Source organism: Cupressus sempervirens, chromosome 10 (assembly GCF_028749045.1).
Source record: "Cupressus sempervirens isolate cs-2001-9-10 chromosome 10, ASM2874904v1, whole genome shotgun sequence".
NCBI classification, from domain to species: Eukaryota; Viridiplantae; Streptophyta; class Pinopsida; order Cupressales; family Cupressaceae; genus Cupressus; species Cupressus sempervirens.
The window spans coordinates 64,640,122-64,665,240 of record NC_143127.1 but is presented as its reverse complement, the minus strand read 5'-3'; the positions used below and the strand labels follow the sequence as shown (position 1 = coordinate 64,665,240).

The 25,119-nt window shown below is 35.3% G+C and overlaps 2 protein-coding genes across 2 annotated transcripts in view; both read left to right on the top strand.

Annotated features, from left to right (window-relative positions):
- LOC149532579 (plasma protein) overlaps positions 1-25,119 on the top strand; it is a 129,572-nt gene that overhangs the window by 19,478 nt on the left and 84,975 nt on the right. The gene's annotated exons all lie outside the window — the stretch shown is intronic.
- On the top strand, positions 4,288-6,429 carry LOC149532580 (uncharacterized). The gene is made up of 5 exons (XM_089803235.1): positions 4,288-4,800; positions 4,916-5,068; positions 5,210-5,610; positions 5,753-6,159; positions 6,294-6,429. Exons 3-5 carry the CDS (start codon positions 5,221-5,223, stop codon positions 6,295-6,297), a joined length of 801 nt encoding a protein of 266 aa, XP_089659361.1. The 5' UTR covers positions 4,288-4,800; positions 4,916-5,068; positions 5,210-5,220; the 3' UTR covers positions 6,298-6,429.

Here is a 25,119-nt window from a genome sequence, read left to right as displayed (position 1 = left end):
TTTCTTCAACTTGAGCAATAAAACATGAGCACTCACCAAGATCAAGATAAAACAAGTTACCTTTTGTTTGATTGCCTAATCCAATCAGTTTTCCTTTGTCATCCAGCAGGCTTGCCTTGCCATACATGAATTCCACCTTGAATCTAATGTTGATTAGCTGCGCCACACTCAGCAGATTATGTTTTAGTCCTTCAACCCAATAGGCATTATCACATACAAGTTCTTTGGTTAATGAGATTCGTCCTCTTCCTTTTATGCAACAAGGGTCATTGCTTCCAAACCTTACACTACCATCATCATAGTCTTCAAAGTGTTCAAACTTTGTTTTGTCACCAGCCATATGATGTGAACATCCACTGTCTATGAGCCATGTATCATTTTTGCTCACATGAGAGATAAGTGCCCTCTTATTATCTTCATCATCATCAGATTCATCTATCACAACAATGTAAACTATTTCATCTTCACTATTATCAGAATCCTTAGCCATAAGACATGTTTTCTTACCTTTGTCCGTGAATGATTTGAAATCCTTCTTGCAATTGCACTTGTGACCTTTCTTCTCATCCTTGCTAGCTTTGTTTGGGCACCTGGCTGCAATATGACCAATTTCTTCACATAAAAAACAGATTAGGGGAACTTTACCTTTGTATTTTCCTCTGCCTCTAGAATATTTCTTTGCAAGTAGAGCTTCAACAACTTCAAGATCATTGTCAGAACTTTCCTCTGATTCTTCTTCACTTTCTGACTGAGTGTCCTTTATTTTCTTGCCTTTTTCCTTAAGTGAAAGCTTAGCCTCAAATGCAGATTCAATATTCTTGGAAGCTGGAACATAATTGTCATAGTTATTTAGCTCAAAGGCTGTCAATCTTCCTACCAGGGTATCCAAAGTTATCTTATGATTTGTCTCACATCTTCTTTCTTGAATTGCAGATACTCTAATTGCATAAATGGGAAGCAATGTTCTAAGAACTTTACTTACAACAGTTTCTTCCTTGATCTCTCCTCCAGAAGCTTTGATTGCATTGACACTTGCTTTGATCATTTCAACATATTTGGCAATGTTTTCATCTTCTCTCATCCTCATCTGATCAAATTGTCCTCTAAGGTTTTCTAATTTGACTCTCTTCACATTGTCATCACCACCATAGATGTCTTTCAGCTTGTTCCACATTTCAAAGGTGGTTTTGCAATCCTTGATATCATCAAATTCCTCGTAGCTTAGAGCAGATGCAATATCTATCATCATGGTGTTATGAGTCTTTTTCTCAGCAATGTCACCAACAGATAATGTACCAGAAGGAGTTGTGTATTCTTCATCAAGGTATTTCAATCTTGAATTTCCAATGGAAGCCAGATGAAGCCTCATGAGACCAATTGTTGGAAATATAGATGGAGTAACTGAGAGGGGGGGGTGAATCAGTTACCACAAAAACAAATCCACAGATCCCTTAGATGTCAGATAAAACTAATTACTGTTGTCACTTGGTAAACATACAGAAATTGCTGTAACTCGGTAGATGCAGTGTATGTTATACTTTAACAGATCTTAAACATTCACAGTGATTAACATGCAAGCATGAAAGAAATAACATGAACACATGAGACACCAGATTTAACGTGGAAACCCAATATGGGAAAAACCACCAAGTAACTAGCTACTGATTTTCATTCTTCTGAAGTGAGCCCTGTTAGGAGCCAACTTGGTTAAAGGTTACAATACACACTGTTAGGTGTGACCTTGTTAGAGGATTTAATCACCCTGTTAGGAGTGGCCTTGGAAGAGGTCTTTAGAACAATTCAATGGAATTGTCACCTTGTTAGAGGATTTACAATTGGCTGTTAAACCAACTCTGCTAAGAGATTTTGGAATCACTGCTACAGTGGTAAAAAAGTAACAATGAAATGACTTGAATGAGATGCAACTAGATTTGCTAATTATAGATCTTTGTTCTGCTTCACACTAGATCCTTCCTGATCAAATATAACTTTGCTGCTCCTCAAGGATATCTGACCATCCTTCAAATTCGCTCACACTTTCCTCTTCAAACAATCAATATACTTGCATACTTACTCATACACACTAGAATCTCAACTTGACCTTTCATATATACCATTCAGATTATCAAGTCAGCCCAATTACAACTTACAATGACCAATAAACATTACCATAGTCGACTAGAATCAATACTTGAAATAATTAAACTTCATTTCTCAAATCAATGAAATCCTTCATTGGCCGACCTTGCTTGGTAAACACTAATCTTGAAATGATTTCTTGTGTTAACTAAGAGAAGCTTGGTTAACACTGCGAACTTGCAAAATCCTTTGGAAACCGAGTGAACTCGGTGAACACTAACTGTGACCAACTTTCCTTCGTTAACCATGAGAGCTCGGTTAACACTACTTTCTGCCACAATTTCCTTCGATGCTCGACTGAGCTCGGTAGACACTGTCTACGTAGAGTAATCTCCAAGAATGCTCAGTAGACGCAGAAAATTGCCTTGCTAACCAACTGAGCTTGTAAGCACTGATAGACAGCTGATATGACATTTGTGTAACATCAAAGATAACACACAATTAGACAATTGTATCCAACAAGACCTTAAAGGGAGCACTTCATAGAAGACGGAGAAGTAACCAGGGATCTAAGGATCCTCAAGAGGGTTATTGATCCCGATGTGGAGACGTCTTTGAGGTTGGGTTAGGATAGATGATAGAATAGTGAAATATATTTTATTAATGTATAATCTAACATTGGTTTTGTAGGTATTATTGTCCTCGCTAGTGGGGACATTACAGTGGTATCAGAGCATGATCTTGCCATCCTATAGGGTTAAAGAGGATCTAGGAGAATAATTTATATGAAAGACTAATGTAGAAAGTTAATGACTATTAGAAAGGATTCAAACATATTCATGATAGCAACGTAAGAGTTCAAATTAAAAGAAATATCTATTTCAACTCAACAAAAGAAATTATCTAATTGCTTGAGGACAAGCAATTTGAGAAAGGGTGGATTGTCATATTCCTATTTTTAGATAGAATTTTAATAATAATCAAATAATATAATGTTAGTAAATAAATAATGATAATAAAGTTATATTAAAACCATAGTTCCAAAAATCGCCATGAAATCGCCGAAATCGCGATAAGATTCATGGCTCCCGATTTTTTTGGAATCGGAAATCGCTGGTGGCGATTTTTTCCTGTGAATCGCCTGAATCGCCAAAATCGGCGATTCATGGCAAAAATTGCCAAAATCGCCATCGTGAATCTTCAGAAATCGGTCGCGGCAGCAAGGATAGAAAGTTCAATTTAAAAAAAAAACACATGTTTTATTTGCTTTCTAAGTTGACTTTCCTCTTTGTTATAACCCTAAAGAGCCTTCTATTTGCTTAGTATGAGTAGAAGAGAGGAAGAGTGAGAGAGAAGAAGAGAAAAGAGAATCCATAGGTTTCCAACCGGCAAGAAGGAAGAGCACCAAAGAGATCAGAAGTCCATTTGGGGAAGCCATAAATTGCATTGGGAGCATTAAGGAGTCAATATCAACACTCCTAAACTCATTTGCAAGAGGTAAGTGTTGATTTTTTTTTTGCATGTTAGTGTAGTATGCATTTTTTGTTAAATTTTTTTAGTGTTCATTTGCAAATCTTGAATGTTTTTTATTTTTACTAAATTGCAAACTAGGGTTTGTTGTTTTGTAGTTTTTGTTTATTAGTTGCAAACTTTGATTTTTTACATGAATTTTTTTATTGCAGCAGCCCTTTGCTTTCATTTTCCAATTTCCACAATGGGTAAAAAAGATGAATGCTGGAAATATAATGAAGAGTTTCCTGGGAGAACCAAATATCAAACAAAATGTATATTTTGCAAAGAAAAAATAAATTCGGGAGGTATCTATAGATTGAAATACCACATTGCTGGCATACCTGGCCATGATGTCACAGTTTGCACTCATCAAACCGCTGAGGCAAAACGTACTTGTTTAGTGGCATTAGAAAAAATTGAACAAGACAAGTTGACTAAGAAAATGCAACTTGAAGGGTTAAGAGGTATTGGCTCCCGTGCTCCCACATCCGCAACCGCATCTACATTTGCAAGTGCATCTGCATCAGCTTCCGCATCAGCTTCCGCATCCATAGGTTGTGTTGGAGAGGGTTCTTCTAGGCCTCCTTTTCATCCTAGTGCTAGTGCTCATGTGAGTGTTAGTGGTAGTCGGTCTCATACTGAGACAGAGTCCAAAACCAACCTATTGCAGCCTAGAGTGCGGAAAAACAAAATGGATAGTTACTTTGTGCCCCGCATTACTCCTGGCTCCCAACCCATGCTTGAGGGCCTGGGTTTGAACAAGGAGATTCATGATGCTGCCAGAAAAGAGATTTGCAAATTCTGGTACTTTTGCAACATTCCATTTATTGCAGCCAGGTAATTGATTCTTTTTTCTTTGTTATCTTCAAAGTTAAAGTTAAAAGTAAAAGTAAAACTTTAATTATATCTACTTGTTTTATGATTTTAGTTTTTGACATCTAAATTTCTAATCAATATCATTATCTATTTGTGACAGGACTCCTTATTGGCAGAACATGATAGATGCAGTTACCATTTGTGGTCAGGGGTTTAAAGCCCCAACTGAGGCTGAGTTGAGTGGATACCTCCTGGAGGAAATGGTTGAGGATATGAGGCATGAGCTTGAGGACAACTGAAAGGAGTGGATCGAAAAGGGTTGCACCATCATGACTGATGGTTGGACAGATAGGAGGGGAAGAACACTCCTCAATTTTCTTGTATCCTGTGGAGGTGATTGATCATTCTACTTTCCTACATACATAATTTTGAATCCTGATTGACTATTTCAAATTTTGATTTGTTGATTGCTAATAGTAATTATAATTCGTTGTTTTGTTACTTGTAGGATATACCATGTTCCTCAAATCCATTGATGCTTCTGCTCATGTAAAAAACGCCACATACTTATGTGAGGTTATTGAGGAAGTTATAGCAGAGGTGGGGGAACAACATGTGGTGTAAGTGGTGACGAATAATGCAGCAAGTTATGTTGCTGCAGGTAAACTTTTAACTTTTTAAGTTTTGAAAATAAATTTATTTGAATTTTGAACTTTTTCTAATTCTAACTTAGAATTTCTAAGTTTCCTAAGTTCTAACATGTTTGAAATTTGAATTTCTAATTATCTTAAAATTGTTGTAGGCAAACTTTTGATGGAGAGGCACCCCACCATATTTTGGTTCCCTTGTGCAGCACACTGCCTTGACCTCATGTTGGAGGAAATTGGCAAACTTGAGTGGGTCAAGTCATGTGTGGAAAGGGCAAAAAACATATGCAAGTTTATTTATAATCATTCATTTGTCCTTAGCACAATGAGGAAGTACACAGGAGACAAAGAGTTAGCTCGTCCAGGGATCACGAGGTTTGCCTCGAATTTCATCACCTTGCAGTCCTTGTTGACATCAAGGGATGATTTGAGGAGCATGTTTGTTGGGCGGGAGTGGATTTCATCTTCCTATGCTACGACCACTGCAGGGATAGAAGTGGTGGATTGCATATTTGATGATGATGGTTTTTGGAAACTTGCTAGAGAAATCCTTAAGGTAATTTTATTGCAATTTAACATTTAATATTTTACAGTTTACTATGCTAATTGTTTAATGATTTAGTTTTACCTTAAGTTATATTATTGAATTATTCTATGTTTAAGTTTTGACTCAAATTTTTGTTTTACTTTATATGTAGGCCACTGAGCCCCTTGTATCTCTCTTACGAACTGCTGATGGGGAGAAGCCCTCTATGGGCTACATATATGAGGGCATGGATAGGGCCAAGGAGGCCATTAGAGCACAGTATGCAGGAGTGCAGGAGAAGTATGCCCCTATTTGGGACATCATTGATAGGAGATGGCAGAATCAGCTCCACAGACCCATCCATGCAGCAGCTTACTTTTTGAATTCGGCATTTCGTTTCCGTCCTGACTTCAAGGCGGATGAGGAGGTTCTCACCGGATTATATACAGTGATCCAGAGGTTGAATACTGATGAGGATAGCAGTGCTGCAATTATTGAGCTTGATAAGTTCAATAATAAAGAAGGGCCACTTTTCTCTAGCAGGGTAGCCATAGATGCTCGGGAAACAATACAAGCCAGGTAAAAATTAAATAATATATTCAATGTTCATGAATCTAGATTCTAAACTTAAAGTTGATTATGTAATTTTAGAGTTAACTTGTAATTTGTAATTTGTAAATGAGACTAATTATTTTTATTTTCCCTTATTTCAGATAGATGGTGGCAAATGTTTGGGGCCACAACCCCAAAATTTCAAAAAATTGCCATTCGTATTCTGAGTCAGCCAAGCAGCGCTTCTGGATGTGAGCGCAGTTGGTCCATGTTCGAGCACATCCACTCGAAGAGGAGAAACAGGTTGACAGTGCAGAGGTTGAATGATCTTGTCTTCGTTCATTACAACGTCCGTCTTAGGATCAGACAGATTTTGGGCACTGACTCCTCTCCGATCATTCTGGAGGAGATTGATCCAGAATCAGAGTGGCTCACAGAGGTTGTAGATCCAGTCTTCACTGAGGAAGACCGTGCGTGGATTGACCAGGTGGATATAGAGGCTGAGGCAGCTAGAGCACGTTCTTCAGGCATTGGTAGACGCACACGTGCACGCACAGACACAGGCCCTAGCGACGTTCGTGAGCCCATCTTATATGCGGGAGATATGGCTTGACAGTCCTCTAGGACCTACATTAGACGCCTTGCTACTAGGCAGACTGGATACTCAGAGGCTGAGGCTGAGGCTGTAGCCGAGCTTGAGGATGATGTTGAGGATGATGATGACTATGAGCCTGAGGCTTGAGCTGGAGCCTTGTTTTTATATTTTGTTTACAGATATTGATATTGAATCATTGATAGACATATGTTTCAAACTTTCATGGATCTTCATCTTAGATTCTTACATACATTTATGATTTGATGTCTTATGGATCATCTTATATACATTCTATGATTTAAATCATTATGATCATTTGATTTCTATTTACTTCAGCGAGCCTACAATTTACATTTTAGATAACATAGTTACGTATGTGATGGATTTTATGTTCTATGTTTATGTATGTTAAGTTTTAACTTCTATTTGATGATGTTATAGTGTGCTTAAGTTATATTCAATAAAGGGTGCATGAAATAAGTTTTAAATTGTTAAAATCTTTAAATTTAAAGGGTTTTTTCAAATTTGCCGATTCATTGCCGATTCACGATTCGATTCGGCCTTGCCGATTCTGATCCGATTCCGATTCACGTTTCTTTGATTAAAACTAATACAAAAATAGGAAATAATTATTATTTAACGTATATTATCAATGAAATAATCTCTAGTATGGTATTTTAAATAATAAAAATAAAATAAAATCAAAATGAATAAATAAAGGAATTAAATTAAATAAAGAGAACATATTGAAGAAAGTATGTTAACTTTCTAAATAGAATTTAATAATAAATAATAATAAACACAAATAAGTAAGTAAATAAATAATATAACATAGAATAATATAAAGTAACTAAATCTAATGAAAAGTCGAGAGTTATTTAACAAATAGACACGACTCCTTAAAATTAAGGTATAAAAGGGAGGAGAGTTTATTTTAGAGGGGAAAAAGAGAAGAAGAGAAGATAGGAGTTCAAAAAGGAAAAATGAAAGAGGAATATAATATGAAGAAAATAAGAATGTGACTTTTTGAAAAGATATTAGTGATATTGAAAGGATGTGTATGTTCGAAAGGGTCATAATTATGAATAGTTGTGACTCTTCAAAATTGTTGTAATTATAAAGTATTTGGACTTTTCTAAAGGATCTTGATTATGAAGTGTTGCAACTTTTCGAAAGGATTATAACTATGAAGTGTTGTAACTTTTCAAAATATTTCTATTATGAAAGATTGTGACTTTTGAGAAAGAAGAAACAAAAAGGGTCAAATAAAGACAGAGCCAAATGGACCATGCAAAGAGGAAGGTAATAAAGGTATGTTTCTGGATTATATTTTCTTAATTATAGTTATGATTTTATTTATATTAATTAAATCATACTTATAGATAATTTATGCATATACATATGTGTGTGTAAAGATGGAATTCAAAATGGATAACACACATGACTTAATAGTTAAAGATTTAAGATCAAGAGAGTCCCTTTTGAGGGAAGACATTGATCTTAATATTGTTAATTGTTTAAGATGAAGAAAGTCCTTTTGGGAAGAGAGTGATCTTAATAGCTTAAGATCAAAAGAGTCTCATCAGGAAGAGAGTGATCTTAATTCAGTTATAAGGCCGGAATATTTTGTAGATGTTAACATATGCATATGTGTCAAGGGCCCTGGATAGAGAATGTCTCTTCTAGGAAGGACCTTAAAAGGAGCACTTCATAGAAGATGGAGAAGTAACCAGGGATCTAAGGATCTTCAAGAGGGTTATTGATCCCGATGTGGAAATGTCCTTAAGGTTGGGTTAGGATAGAGGGTAGAATAGTGAAATATTTTTTTTTAATGTATAAATTCTAACATTGGTTTTGTAGGTATTGTTGTCCTCGCTAGTGGGGAGATTACAAGATTTCACCTTAGAAAGTCAGGAAAGGTTGTGGTCGTAGGGTCAAGTGGTGGTTGTTAGTCATCAATTATCTAGTGGCGTGGTTAGGTTAGGGACCCTTCTATTGTTAATCCTTTTGATTAAATTTAATATAATCTGCAATAAAGAAAACCTTCATCATGCATATATATATATATATATATAAGAATTGGATACATAATTTAGGGCACACACAACTGGGAGGAAGGGGGGGTGAGCTAGTTATGTCCAAACTTCACAAATTTAAACAACTTGCATGATGTAAACCTTAAATCACAGATTTGATATTTAAGAATGCAACCAAAGATCCACAAAATAATATGAATATATAACACAAATATTTTTTGTGTGGAAACCCTGTTAGGAGAAAAACCACAACGAGTATGAACCCACAAGATAATGTACTTTGTTAAAACTAAAAGCACGATACCCCCAAACACACATGCATTCAAGCACATGACCAAGAGCTCACTACCCAAATACAAAATAGAGAAGGTCCACTACCTTACAAATTCTAGTGGACTATAATCCACAAGATATGAAATGGATAATAGCATCTTCAACATACTTGGCTCAGTTCCATTGAAATACAAAGCAAATCTCTACCTTATTTGTACATCTGTACTTCATACACTCTCTCCTACCTGTATTTTCTCATTCACTCATACACTCTCATACATCCACATGATCACAAGATCATTACATATACAAATCATCAACCTTGAAGAAATAAACAAGGTCGACTTCACCACTCAGTCCTAATTACAATATTTAATGCAAACCAATCCATGTTGGCTAAGACATAGCTTAGACCATTAACTTCATCCTCGAGCATGCTAAGCATCCAATAATCATGCCTCGATCATTCATAACATTCTAGAACACCAAGTCAGCCAAGAACATGAAAACACTAACTCAACAACTGAAATCTTCATTTGTGAGCACACCAATCAATGCAAAATGGAAACACAATAGGAGAACAATCTATAAACATCCACAAGCACCATGAAGTACCACAAAAACAATTATATCAAATCTGATCTCAGAAATCATTAGCATATTTGAACCGAACCTCAAGGACACCAACAATACCATCTGTAACTCAAGAAGAATAGCTTGCAAATCTCCAAATCACAAATTACTTGAGCTGAAAGATATCAATGTCCCAAACACACCACATATGTCCACATACTAGAATATTGCAATACCAAATCATATCGAGCCAAATACTGTCACATTGTTACCATTAAACATCCAAAATACCAATCTCTATACAGAAACCCATAACTCATTCCAATCACCATGCGAACCTCTGTAAATTGAACTAAGTCAACTATAGACATCCCTCTTCACAATTCACACATACACATATGCTTAATTCCAATATATTGATCACACCAAGGCAAAGAACTCTTTGAACATCTCTACAACATTTTGTTGATGCCAATTTTTGTACCACTACATAACATATAGCGATTGAATACTTGATATGGAATATCAAACACTTAATCCTTCTCTTGAAAAGTAAATACTCATGAGGACATGAGAAAAACTCCAATGTTCCTTACACCTATGGATACTAACTCAGTTATATTAATGTAATTTGCTGGTTAATCACGTAGGCGGCCTTACGTTGTTCATTCCAGGATTATCAAAATCTCATTCTAATGGTGATGATGTTTGGCTTTGCAAAGTATATGAGCACCAAATGATGTTGATGGTGATGATGGAGGGTGTGTGTTCAAATGACTTATGCTTTCCTATATTTCTTCTTCAAAACTCCAACTACTAAACTACTTGCTTCTCTACTCCTACTCCTATGAATGGAAAGATTAGCAAATGGATGGGGATCTAATTTGATGAAAGCTTACCAACGGCTCTACCTCCATAAATGCAATGATTCAAGGGAAAAAAGACTAGATTATCACACAAGGCTTCCTAACAAGCCGCTAGGATGCTAGTGACCTAGTTTGTAGATCCCTATCAAACATCCACTAATATCACCATACAACTATCCATCTACTCTTACTCTTAACAACTTTCTTGAAATAAAATCTACTTTAACAACTTCAGTGCAATTTAACTCTAACTATTGGAAGTAGAAACCATGCAATAACACCAAGTGTTCTTAATCACTATGCAAGTCACAACAATGATAAAGAAGCAATTTTGGTATTATCTTAAGCAATAATTTTCTTCAACCATTGGAAGTAGAAACCATGCAATAACACCAAGTGTTCTTAATCACCATGCAAGACACAACAATGATAAAGAAGCAATTTTGGTATTATCTTAAGCAACAATTTTCTTCAACCATTGGAAGTAGAAACCATGCAATAACACCAAGTGTTCTTAATCACCATGCAAGACACAACAATAATAAAGAAACAATTTTGGTATTATCTTCAACAACAATTTTCTTCAACCCTCTACAAATGAGAGCGAATGGCCTTATATAGGGGCCAAAATTACAACCAATGGTAGAGATTGAGACAAAATCAACAATCCATATTGAATCCTAGAAACCCTAATTAGGGTTGCCACCCCATCGGCCAATGAGAAGACACCACCTCATCAATGGACCAATGAAAAAAGGAAAATTGGCAACCAATGAGAAGGCACCAAAATGGTAGCCAATCAGAATTAGACACCTATCCTACCCAAGAAGAACGAGAAATTGCCACTTGGACTTACATCAAATGATCTCCTAATATAATTCTACCTTTTTCTTTCATCTTCTTAGCCAAAACAATGAACTTGGTTAGCCTGTCGTTGACTTCTTTCATGGGAGGGCAAAGTGTGTGCTTCATCTTGAGCTCAGCTGAATTCATCATTTTACTTGCTGCTTGTAGTGTCTTCTCATGATCCTTCTCATACTCTTTTGCATATCCGATAAAGGCATTGAGGGAGGCCAGGGTGCCCAAATGCTTCTTCTTGATGGCAACCTTCCCCAACTCATCCAATCTTGATCCAAATTTTGTCTCATTGACGTTCTTCTCTTTGATATCTTCAAAATCAAGTGCAGCCCCAACATTGCTCATCATGGTTGAAATGGAAGTGTCAATGCTAGGGCTGTGCTGTGCAATCTTGTTCCGTATCTCTTCAAGTATCCTTAGTCTGATGGTCAAGGCAACAAACCAAGACTCCACCGTACTAATTCCTCCTTCATCCACCAACTTGGTTCTCTCCAAATATCTCTCCGGTAGCTCAATAAATACCTGTAGCCTGGGAATGGCCAAGTTCTTGATTGAAAGGAAATCCTTCCACTCCCCTTCAAATGCTCTTAATTTGTCTCTAATAGCCACAAATAACTTGAATGTCGAGATAAAGGAAGGCAAGAAATTTCACCCATCTTGAATTCTATCATGGATCCAATCCCTTGACTTCTTGCAACTGAGCCGATATCTCTTCTGCGTTACTCCCACTATCTTGAGGAAAGACTGCCTGGTGCAATTGTTGGATAGGCTGGCAATCTCTCCAATACTTGTTCTCGGCCTCCAACTTTACAATCCTCTTGTTTGCCTTCCTCAACTTTTCTCTAATTGAAATCATGCCTTCCTCAATCTCCTCACATTCCATGTCATCCGTGATTCTTCCCAAGTTGTGCTATACTATTTCATACTCCTGAGCTACAATCTCATCCACTACCTTGCTAACCTTTGGTATAGCAATCTGAACCTTTCAGTGACCCTCATCATCACTCCTAATTACCTTTGCCACCGTTTTTGCAATTTGTTTCTATTTCTCGCTTTCTTCCTTTTCCATTAACCCTTGAATATCTTCAGCTGTTAAGACAGTCACCACCTCGCCTCTTGGCATAAACATTTTCCTTAACCATAGTGGTGCAGTGCATCTCCCCAAATCTGGATTTGGTTTGACTAGCAAATCATCACCAATGGCCTCGGGTACTTGGCTTATTTCCTCAATATCAATTGGCCTATCCTCTTCTTCACTAGTGACTATCACATCATCTCCATGTTGGTTCTTCGAGAGAGGAGATTACTCGGTACTATCATTGAAACCGCTTGATTCCGAATCAGAGCTCACCTCTACCACGACCCCTTGTCCATTTGTATTATCTTCTTGGCCTCTAGCCTCAATTATGCTCTCCCTTGACGGCGGTGCATTCCATCTCTTTGCTGGAGGCTCCTGATGTTCTTTGTTTTTCTCGACCTCTTCTTGCTTTTAACTGTTCTTTGTTGCTGGCTACTGCTTCCACCTTTCTGTCCGACTAACTCCGTTGGACCTTCTTCCTCAAGTTTCATCTTCTCATAAGTAAGGCGTATGTTCCGATTTTGTAATTGCCTTAACTTCTCATTGTACCACAACTTAGTGTGAAAATCAACTGTCCTTGTAACTGCCTCTAAGGAAGGATCTTGATGATCATCCCAATCCACTGGACTCAACTCCATTCCATCCACTGTATCATAATCTTCTCTTAGCACCTTTTCATCATCTTCGAGCTGATCGGGAATATCAAGGCCTCTCCATCTGATTGCCCTCATCATGCCCACTTATAATCTTGAGGGGTGCTCGACATAATAACCCGGCCAAAATAACCCTGGACACAATAACCCCCCCATAATAACCCAAGGACACAATAACCCAGGGTCAAAATAACCCATGGACAAAATAACCCATAGTCATTCTAGATTAAGTTAGTATGCTTAAAAAGGGATTGTGAGGGACCATAGAGGATATTTAGGTCATTTTTAGACCATATATCCATTATATACCCCTAAAATAGCCTTAAAACATCTTTAATATGCTTAAATAACTTATAAAATGGTAAATAATTATAAAAATAAAGACAAATTCGTGGGAATAAGCTAAATAAGAGTTATTATGAAAAGATATAAGTCAAAAGGCATTATGAAGAGGCATTAAGAGGATATATAAAGTGGTAAAATTAAAAGCTTAGAGAAGTAAAGGAAGGAAGAAGGGGAGAAGAATGAAGAGTGTGTAGAGTGATTAGAAAAAGAGAAATCAAAATTCATAAAAAAATATATTTTTTAATATAATTTTTTAAACATTATATTAAATTTTTTTGAGGGTTTCTATAAAGTATACAAAAATAAATATACTTTTAGGGAATCAAGAAATTCTTCATAATTTTTAATATATACAGTGCCTCTTCAATTTTTAACAAGTCAAAAAAATAAGAAATTACTCATTTTAAATGGTTACACATATTTGCTTCATCGAGAAGTTGTCAATAAAATGATCTGGCGTTGTGCATAATATTTTACAAATAAATGTTCAAGTTGTTAAAGTTTGTAGCTACGATAGAGATCTTTATCTCTTGAAATCTGGACGTTATTACTGTTATTATCCTCTTCAGCTGAAAAGGACACTTAAGTTTAATTTGTAATAATAAATGTAAAATACGTGTCATTCACATGCAATGAGGCATGAATATTCGAAGAGTCAATTAATTATAGGAGTTATGAGAAACTCAAGGGACCTTCAGTTATAATATGAAGAGTCTCTTCTATTGTTATATATTTTGCATCAAGCAAAGGATATTGTACACTTGAACATTTCATTATCAATAAAGATATATTTTTGTTGTGTGGTTGGGTTTTTCCTTTCATTCTAGAGGGGTTTTCCTAGAATATTTCTGGTGTTCCTTGTTTCAGTTTTGTCTTCTTTTATTGCTGGTTATCTTTATGGATTTCTGGGCTATAGATTTAACACAAGTCGGTGCTATACTACAACACAAACAGAATCTGGTGATGTGATTAGCAGTACAGGACATAATCATGCTCCAAAAATTGAGATGATCACTGTCAAACAGAAGTTGAATGAAATGAAAGACATGGCGTGCTTGACTCAAGACTCTACAAGAAATATCATTTCTACTACATGTTCTAATATTTCATTACTGGTAGCAGGAGCAATACCATCAACCAATGCATTATCCAAAATGATTCGAAGGAAAAGAATAAGATTTGAAACACCACCACCAAATCCTCAGACATTGAGAGATCTTATCTTACCAATTGAATATACAATTACCAATAGAGGGGAAAAGTTTCTTTATCATGACAGTAATGACGAGAATCATTTTTTAATATTCACCACCACACAAAATTTGCAACTACTAAAAGAATATGAAAATTGGTTTAGTGATGGTACATTTAAAATAGTACCAAGTATTTTTCAGCAGTTGTAGACAATTCATGGCTTGAAAAATGATGCAATATTTCCACTCGTCTATATTCTTATGACCAACAAAACAAGATCCACTTATACACAAGTACTTGTAAAATTAAAACAACGGCAACCTGATCTAAACCCAAAAACTATACTTATTGATTTTGAATTAGGTTTCAAGGGAGCTATTTCTGAAATTTTTCCAAATATCACTATTCGAGGATGTCTTTTCCATTTCTCTCAGTGCTTGTGTAGGAAAGTTCAAGAAATAGGTCTACAAACACGTTACAGTGTCGATGAAGTATTTTCATTTGAGATCAAAAAACTGGTTGCGTTAGCTTTTGTGCCTCAAGTATATGTAATCAATGCATTTGAAATACTTCTACAATCTCCTTATTATATAGGACATGAGGAGACTTTGCAACCCATAATTAATTATTTGAAGACACATGGATTGGAGGACTAACTAGAAGAGGCAATAGACGGTCACCCAAGTTTCCAATCATAATGTGGAACTGCTATTCAGCTATTCAAGATGATCTTCCCAAAAGTAATAATTCTATTGAGTGATGGCATAGAGGATTTAGTGAATCGCTTCAATCATCGCATAGCTCAACCTAGAGATTCATCAAAGTAGTGAAAAAAGAACAGGGTCACCAAGAGAATAAAATAGAGAAATATATGGCTGGACACACTACACAACCAAGCAGGAAAAAATACTGTGCACTCAAAGAAAGACTAAAAAGACTAGTTGATGGTTATGACAATAATAATATTTTAGATTATATAAGAGGCATTGCTCATAATTTGACACTTTAATTGAAAATTCGAATAAATTTTTTTCTTAGAAATATACTTGTAATTTATAAATTTTGTTTTCCTTTCTCTATAATCTTATCGGGTTATTTTGTCCATGGGTTATTTTGACTCTGGGTTATTTTGGATTGGGTTATTATGACCCTGGGTTATTTTGTCCTTGGGTTATTATGACTGGGTTATTTTGTCTAGGGTTATTTTGGCTGGATTATTATGTCTTGTAATCATCTTGAGAAAGCTAGCTTCCTCACGTGAAAGTCAACCTGTGCATTGGCCCAAAAATCTTCTATAGTAGGAATATGTTTGAATGTATTTCCGTGAGATGCCTTGATAAGACCACGAGGATCGAATCCCTATCTTGCTCTATACCATCCTAGATGATATCATTCTAATTCTTTCTCCGTACCAACAAAGGCGACAGGATTGGGGCAAGTATTATTGTCTATTCCAAATGAGAAGGTAATCCTTGTCTCACCTTTAAGTTTCATCATTTTGTCATAATGCTCAAGTTGCCTAGCCAACTCCATCAAAACTATCTTGTCGGGTGGGTACCTTGGAAGTCTCTTGGGACAAATTGTACTTCCTGCCACTCTAATATATGTGAATTGTGAAAATTGGATGAACCAACTCCCATACTTCTTAACTTTTACTTCCGTTTCTGTTGAGAGCCTTTTAGCAGGCGTCCCTTGTAGTATCCTTACCGTCTTCATGGAAAATGTGTCATAAAACATCCTACAATCTTTGGTGTTGAACAAATGAAGTTGTGGATAACACTCACGCACCAAAAATTGCCCCGGCCCATTGCCAATCACTCCTAAGGCCTCAAGTCCAGGGTTTTCATATGGTCTCGCAATCAGATAGAAAAGATAGGATCCCATATAGAATTGCTTTTGATTTTGCACTGTACTAAGTTGCAACTCTAGATTTTCACTTATAATTCTAGCCCTATCAAATTTTCTCTTTCCATTTTTAATTTCATCAATAAAGAAGTACATCTAGTTCTCGAATTGCATACCTTGAGCTACACCCATGATTTTGCTGAGAAGTACAATAAGATTGCCATATCCTGATTTGAAATCTGATTTGATGAGCTTTGACGATTTGGTGACTCCCTTCTTGCCTTCATGTGACCAATTCTGCTTTAGATGAATGAAATAAGCCTCCCGATTATCCTAAAATAACTTAGCCGCTTGATCCATCATTACCACTGTCATGCTTTTATACCGAGGAATATTAAATACTTCTTCGACCACTTGTCCGTCGATGTTGGCTAACACTCTCTTCCCTTTATCAAAAATGATGGACTTAGTAACAATATCAAACTAGGATGCACATTCCATTACCAATTCCAGACAAGGCAAGGTAGGAGGGAAAGCTGCTGCGTGTACAATTTTGCTCTTGTAGATCTTCTTTGCCATGGGGGATTGTCCTTCCTTCAATCTGTCTTTTAACTGTATCATGTTTACTGTACCGATATTGGTATCACTTATTCGCCTCACTTTCGAGAAGAAGGTGGTCTTAGGCATCATGTCTTCCTCGTCTTTTTTGGTATTCGTTCCCTTTGGGTTCTTGTTTGCACTAACATCTACCATCCTAAACACTTATTTCTGCCCCTTCGTTCTAAATGAAATGGACTACACTTATCAATCTCCAACTTTCTTTTTATCAATGGAATCTAGCTTATTTTTGCCTCTCCAAGTCCTATCTCTACACTTATTGATTTTCAAACTTCTTTCCTAGGGATGGAACTACAACTTATTTTTGCCTCTTCATTACCTTAGGATGGACTACACTTATATCTCCCAACTTCAATCCTAGAGTGGTCTAGCTTATTTCTGCCTCTCAAAGTGTCCAATCATGAAATCTACACTTATATCTCCCAACTTCAGCCTATCAATGGAATGATGAAGTGGCGGATGATGAATGCAAGAAGAATATAAGGGAAACGAACCAAGCAAGAAAAAGGAATAGAATCCGTCTTTAAAACCAATCTTCACCTCTAACAATGAATAGAATTTTACCTTAAATCTGCGTTTACCAATAACCAAGCCCTCTTCAAGTTTGGATCAGATCTTAGAAATTTCAATCCCTAACAAATAATGATGCCCTAGCAAAAATCAGAATTTTAACTTCCTTGAAATTGCCCACACTTGCCAAAAATCAAACCTTGAATCATATAGCTTCTTCATCACATAAAATCACCTAATTTTGGAAGGAGAAATCGCTGTCAAAGATGGAGAAATCAGACCCAACAAAAATTGCCCAAGTCTGAAATTTGCCTCTAGAGGAAAATCGCACATCCAAGGAGGAGGATAAAATAATAAGAAAATAAGAGGAGGGGAAGCCCCTCTTATACCACACTTTTTGTCTCTCCAAGTGGGCTGACTTACCTAGAGGGAAAACAAAATTAAATTAGCCCTTTAATTAATGGCCCAGATATAAATGCAACATTAAAATTACTTAGCCTATAGTGAAATTGGCCCATTTAATTGCCAATTTTGATAAAAAATTGCAAAATAGAAACAAGGTAAGCATAGGAGATGTCAAAATTTTCATTTAATAATGTTTTGGCAGTTAAAATATCATTAAAATTGAATTTAGCAAGCCAAAATCAATTTTCAATTTCAAATCACCAATTTCTTTTATCATTTCTAAAATCCTCTAGGCAAAATTTCAACCAAATTAATGAGATTTTGCAATTTAGTCCACTTTCAATTTTGCAATGCAATTTTTATTTTTTTAAATAAAATAAATCCTTTTCCTAGCAGTCAAGATTCAAACTCCAATTTCAATTTCATTATCAAAATTTCTTCTCACAAAAAAAAAACTCAAGATTTTCCAAAATGACTAAATCTAACAAATTCATTTTGAAAATGCTCAAGCTTATACCATTATTTCAAATTTTCAAAAAATCATCAAGTCCAAAAATTTGCAATTTTATCCTGCCAGTTATTTGTTTTAACCATTGAAAAAATGTTGTTTTTGAATTTTGTTTGGCCTAAGGATAAATTACATGTTTTGGAAAATCAAGTTTTACACTGGGTGAAAACAAATCAAATCAAATCCCTCCTGGCCCGAAGGTGTCCAAGGTGTAAAATATTCGAATCAAAAACCTCTGGACAACTCTGAAAAATTTGTTAAGGCAATTGAAAAAAAGGAGGCCCCCAAAGTTTTGGGGTGATGGTGTGAAAACCTTACAACACAATATCATAGACATAAATATGTTGACATCAATGACAAAACATCTCTTACATATGCGATAGCAATCGCTGAAGCACATATTTGCACATTATTCTAACAATCTCCACCTTTGGCATCGATGACAACATATGATGTGAAAAACAATCAATGTCAAAGAAATCAAGTAAACAATACTACCAACAATATTATATCTTCTAGTGTCTCTTGACAATATCTCTCCCCCTTAGATTTTCACTTGAGTATCTCTCCAAATACTATTTTTCACATGAACATCTCTCCCCTTTGACATCAATAGAAAAGGCACACATATGCACTTAGACATAAAAGCCAACATTTTGAACAAAATATCTTCCAATGAACATCTAACTCACACAAGATTGACCACTCTTGAGTTTTAGCCACCATACATTAATCCAAATTGTAGGGTATCTCTATGAAATGCCTCACACTGATGCATACCCATGCATCTTCGTTCTGATCAAGAGGGGCAATAACCCCTAGCTTACCTTTGAGCTACTCAAAAGTATTCTTGGGCAAGGGCTTCATGACTCTAGTCTGACTTCCTTCTTATTCACCTTCCCTCTCAAGAAATTAAACTTGATAGATATTTTCTTTGTCTTTGAATGTAGCACTGGAATCTTTCAAATAGTAATAGCATTTGATTTTTCATAGTAAATAGCAATAGGCTCATCAATACTTACTTTGATATCTTTCAACATTTGCTTTTTCATATCACTTGTATACAATTGATTGGTATAGCAACATATTCTACCTCTGTAGTAGATTGTGATGTATAATTTTTCTTTTCTCAACCACGAAACCAATCTCTTTCCCAAGAAAAATGCACCACCACTTTTACACTCCCTGTCATCCACATTGCTAGTCCGATCAACATTTGTAAAAGTGCTAAAAGTGAAATCATCATATTTAGGATACCATAAGGCATAATAAACTGTCCCTTTCAAATATCTGAATATTTTTTTAACAATAACATGAGGTTCTTTAGGATCTGCTTGAAATGTAGCAACAATACAAGCAACACTCATAATATTTTTCCTACCAATCATCAATTTGTATCTGATCCGATTTGCTGAAGGAATCATCATCTATAGTCAACTTGCATCTGGTCACCATAGGAATACCAACTAGTTTTGAATCTTTCATGCCAAACTTTTTCATCAACACTTCACATACTTAGATTGAGATATAAACAATCCATTATCTAACTGTGTTATTTGCAAACCAGGAAAGAATTTCATCTCACCAGTCATAGATATCTCAAATTCTTTTTGCATTTGATCAACAAACTCTTTACTCAACTTGTCATTTCCTCTAAAATCGATATCATCAACAAAGACTTCAACAATCAGAATACTACTTTTATTAATCTTGAAATATAAATTACCGTCAGCAGTAACTTTGTTGAATCCAAGCACGAGTTGTCCAATCTTGCAGACCATGTTCTAGGTGCTTGCTTCAATCCATATAATGCTTTCTTCAATCGAAAAATCATATTGCTCTAATTTGTCAATGAAAAACCATCTAGTTGCTCTATGTATGCTTTTTCCAACTCACCATTAAAAAATGTAGACTTGACATCCATCTGATATATTTTGAAATTCTTGTAAGTAGCACAAGCAGAAAGTAGTCTAACAAACTAAATCCTAGCAATAGGAGCAAGAATCTCCTCAAAATTAATACCTTCCATTTGTGAATATCCTCTGTAATTTGTAAACAAGTAAAGCCTTATCTCTTGTCACCTCACTATCTTCATTCAATTCATTTCAAAAACCCATTTATTACCTATCACATTCTTGTCCTTAACTCTGGGATCAAGAATCCATGTATAGTTCTTCTAAATTTGATTCAATTTTTCTTCCATAGCCTTCACCCAATGTTCATCTTGACATGCTTCACTTACACCTTTAGGTTCAATCTTTGAAATCAAGCTATACACAACTTTATCTTTAACGATCCTTCTTCTAGTTTGGACATCTTTGTTTTTATCACCTATTCCCTAGTAATTTGAATGATTCAACTTCACATACTATAGAGTTTTAGGATTGCTTGAATTCTTGATTCTTGTGTCTCTTCTTCACCATTGTTTTCCTCTTCATCTTGAACTCTTTGTATGATCTGAATTTGAGGTTGCATTCCTTGTTTTGCACTCTCATCTTGATCATTTGCGTCATATCACATTTGTGTCCGAAAATTCTGAAATATTTCACTGTAGGAACATTTCCATACCGTAGTTAATAAAGATTATTACTAGTTCCACCTTTGATTTTCACCCGGTTAAGCGTATAGACTATGGTCACTACACTACTAACTTCTCTTCAGTAAACTGCTAAACATTTCCTTCAATCATCGTTGTCCTTGCCGTGTCAAGAATAGTTTTGTTCCTTCTTTTTGCAACATCATTTTTTTGTAGGGCCCGTGGAGTAGACATCCATCTTTTTATCCCATGTTCTTCTCAAAATGTATTAGATTCACCGGATGTGAATTCACCACCTTTGTTGCCTCTCAGACACTTCATCTTTAAACCTGTCAATATCTCAACCATAGTTTTAAAGATCTTGAATTTTTTAAAAGCTTCAGATTTCTCCTTTAAATATGTAACAAATGGTTTTTTATAACAAAAACAAAGACAGTTCATAAAGAGATTTTCCCCAACATTCATTGAATAGATAACTGAATTCCTTTTCATATGACATTAACTGTTTTAACTATCAGCGTTTAACTGAAATAACCATGTTCAGCTGAGATAACCATATCAATGATCAATTGAAGAACCTAAATTGACGATTAACTGAAAATAACTGTATCCATGATCAACTAAAATAACTAGATTAACAATTAATTGAAAATAACTGTATCCATGATCAATTGAAATACCTAGATTAACGATTAACTAAGAATAACTATATCCATGATCAACTGAAATAACTAGATTATCGATTAACTGAAAATAACTGTATCCATGATCAATTGAAATAATTAGATTAATGATTAACTGAAAATAACTGTATCCATGATCAATTGAAATAATTAGATCAACAATTAACTGAAAATAACTGTATTTAACAATAACTATAATAACAATTAGCTATCCTTTTATGCATATAAATAAAATAAATGCATAATATGTAAAAGAAAGAAAAGCATACGAGAAGTATCCGGTGGGTCTTTAGTTGGTTGTGCAAGCCTCGACTTTTGGTAAGAAGAGAAGCATTGACTTAGGCTTAACCTCCCAACCTCGGACCATACTTATCCCCACACAATCTATTGAATTAGAAAGGCCCTCCCTACTCCGGGATCGGGCTTGGGATATTCTTAGTCCAGCCACCTGAGCATTCTAGTGTTTAGAATATCTGCACAGTTATGAATAGAATTGTCTTCATAACTGACACCATTGACATCGAGTGATCAATAGATGACCAACATGCCTTTAAACTACCTTGGCCAAGGTTTTTTGATGGGTTCAATGACCCGATCACCATCGCTCGACTTGACAACAAGAAAACATTAATAAGGACGAGCATGAGCTATTAAGTAAGATTATTTAATTTATTTAATCAGATCTGATTTCACTTCCATGTTCTTGTAGGTTTCATCTCACCTCTTCAGCTTTACATGGCTATTCAGCCAGTTAGTCCCTGGTGTTTTGGAAATTCTGAGAAATCTGCTCTGTTCATTAATTCTAAAAGGATTCCTTGAATTATATATCTTATCACAAACTGTGATTTGAAAAAATATGCTCTTTTAGACCAGCAGAAACATTATTGAGTTCTGATTTCTATATGGTATATTTAAATTAGGATTTATTATATTTAAATTTCTCTTTTCTCAAGAGGTTATATTCAATATTATCTATGATGATTATATCTACAAACTAGCTGTTATGGAAGTCGGAAAAATAGTAGCAATTGACATGAAAAATATTCAGCAAAACTTGGAAAATGTTTGATTACATAACCTGAGACTATTATGGAAAAGAAAGGAAGTAGGAGCCTAGCTGGCCGCTATGATTCAGCCTCCCACAAACGTTCTTCAGGTGCTAATAACCAATGCATAAATGTATCACAATTTCTGCAATCAAGACTGTAAAAATAAAACTTGGAATGCTATGGGCGACAGTGATTTTCCAAACGATATTTGTAGGTTCTCGACTTATGAAAGTTGGAAATGAGAGGGAGAAAATTGGAACTGAGAGAGAGACAATCAGGTGTTTGAAAAAAGATACATCCATCTCTCACTCACGATTTCTTAAAAAAGAATAATGTGACTCCTTGGCTTCATAACATAAGAATATCTTGGCTCTTTCAATGCCAAGTGTTAAATCGATTTTTAAACAAAAGAAGAATTAAAAGGGTGGAAGAAGATTTGAAGATTATAATTCGAAAAATGTTATGGTTTATATTTATCTACGTACACGTAGATATATTGGTGAGGTGGCATCATTTTATTATAAGAAAATAATATTATGGTGTCACTTCATTTTTATGTCTGTGTACGTACATAGGTATATATTATAATAATATGGTGAAAGATTATTTAAAATACTTTGAGGTACGCATTTATATTTTAATTAAATTATTTATGTTTCTTAAATTATTTATTTAATAGCGCATGCGGTCCTACAGATGTATCCTAAAGTCCAAGTCGCTAGGTCCTCACCAAAGAAGTTTAAGGTCATACCTGTCACTCCTGTTGACTGGACTAAGCTAATATCCCATTCTGTTGATCCTGTTTAGCAATGCTTCCCCCCTTCATTTTCCCCTGCAATCACCCGTGAAACACTTCCACCATAATAACAAGTTCCATAATAATTTTCATATAAACATTTAAAAGACTTTAATTATTAACCATAATTCCAAAATCAAACAACTGCTAAACATCATATAACAAATAATGGTTAACGACCATCTTCATTAATAGTTAATACAACGGATATAAATAACTACCTACTTCACATGATTATGAAAGAAAAATCCATTCAATATAACGGCTATGAGCAAATTTAAAATTAGGTCAAAATTTGGGATGTAACAAAAAAAAAAAACCCACGTCATCCTTGAATAGTCATCAATAAACAATGTGAAATATTTGCCTCCATGATAACTTTTAGTTTTAGCAGGACCATATAAATTAGAGTACACAAGATCTAACAATCCATTTGAAAAGTAAGTCTTCTTTTGAAAGTAGACCTAGTTTGCTTATCCATTTGACATTCCTTACACAACATTAATAAGATTCAACAATTTAGGTAGTAGCACCTATCTACATAATCTTATCAAAATTCACATAACACATTCTCTTATTCCCTAATCAACTCTTGTCAATTTGAGCAATCAAACATCTATTAGCACTATTCAAATGAAAGACATTACCTTTAGCCTTGGTACTTGATGCAATCTCAACACCTGAACTTTCCAAAATTTTGCACTTTGCATTCTTGAATTGTAGACCATAACCCTCATCAACTAATTCTTCTTTAGACCTTCAACATATAGGACAACATCAACATTATTCTTACCATCAAGAGTAACAGATCCTCTGTCGTGGATTAGACAAGGAGTGTCATCATCGAATCTAACTACACCACCATCATACCTTTTCAAGCTTACAAACTTGGTCTTATCACTTGTCATATGATCTGAACATCCACTATCAATCACCCATTTTGTTTTCTCTTCAACATGTGTTGCTAAAGCTCTATCTTCATTCATGTAGCTTGTAGGAATCAGATCATCTTCTTCTTCAATAGCAATGGATACCCATTCATCATCAGTTTTACCACCTTTATTAGACTCATCATCTAGCACACCTTCATCAACAACATAGTAACAATTCTTTTGATAATTAGGTTGGAATTTCCTAGGCTTATGCTGTGGAACTCTTTCAGACACCTTAACACAAAATGACCTATCATATTACAAGAAAAACATTTAAGAATCAACTTTCTTTCATACTTACCAGCTCCTTTAGGTATTCTCTTGGAAATTAGGGCTTCAAGCCCTTCAAGCTCACGGTCTTCTCTTTTAATCTCTTCCATCTCTTTAGCATATCTAGATATACTATTTGAATTTTCTCTTGGACCATATCTCTACTTATCTTTAGGAATTGTAGCTTTGAATGCAGACTCTACTTTAGGGAGGGCATCACCAAATTCACTCATCTCAAAGGCTGAAAGTCTACAATCAAGCATGTCTCTTGTCACATTTTTCATAGTCACGATCTCTTCAATAGTAGCTACCTAATGCTTCTAGGGTGGACGTAAGGATCTAAACCCTTTGGAAGGAGTCTTTG

Excerpts from the sequence above, each read along its gene's own strand:
- LOC149532580 (XM_089803235.1), top strand. The coding sequence starts at position 5,221 with ATGGAGAGGCACCCCACCATATTTTGGTTCCCTTGTGCAGCACACTGC. Across the intron at positions 5,611-5,752 it reads TTGCTAGAGAAATCCTTAAG|GCCACTGAGCCCCTTGTATC; the intron begins GTAATTTTATTG and ends CTTTATATGTAG.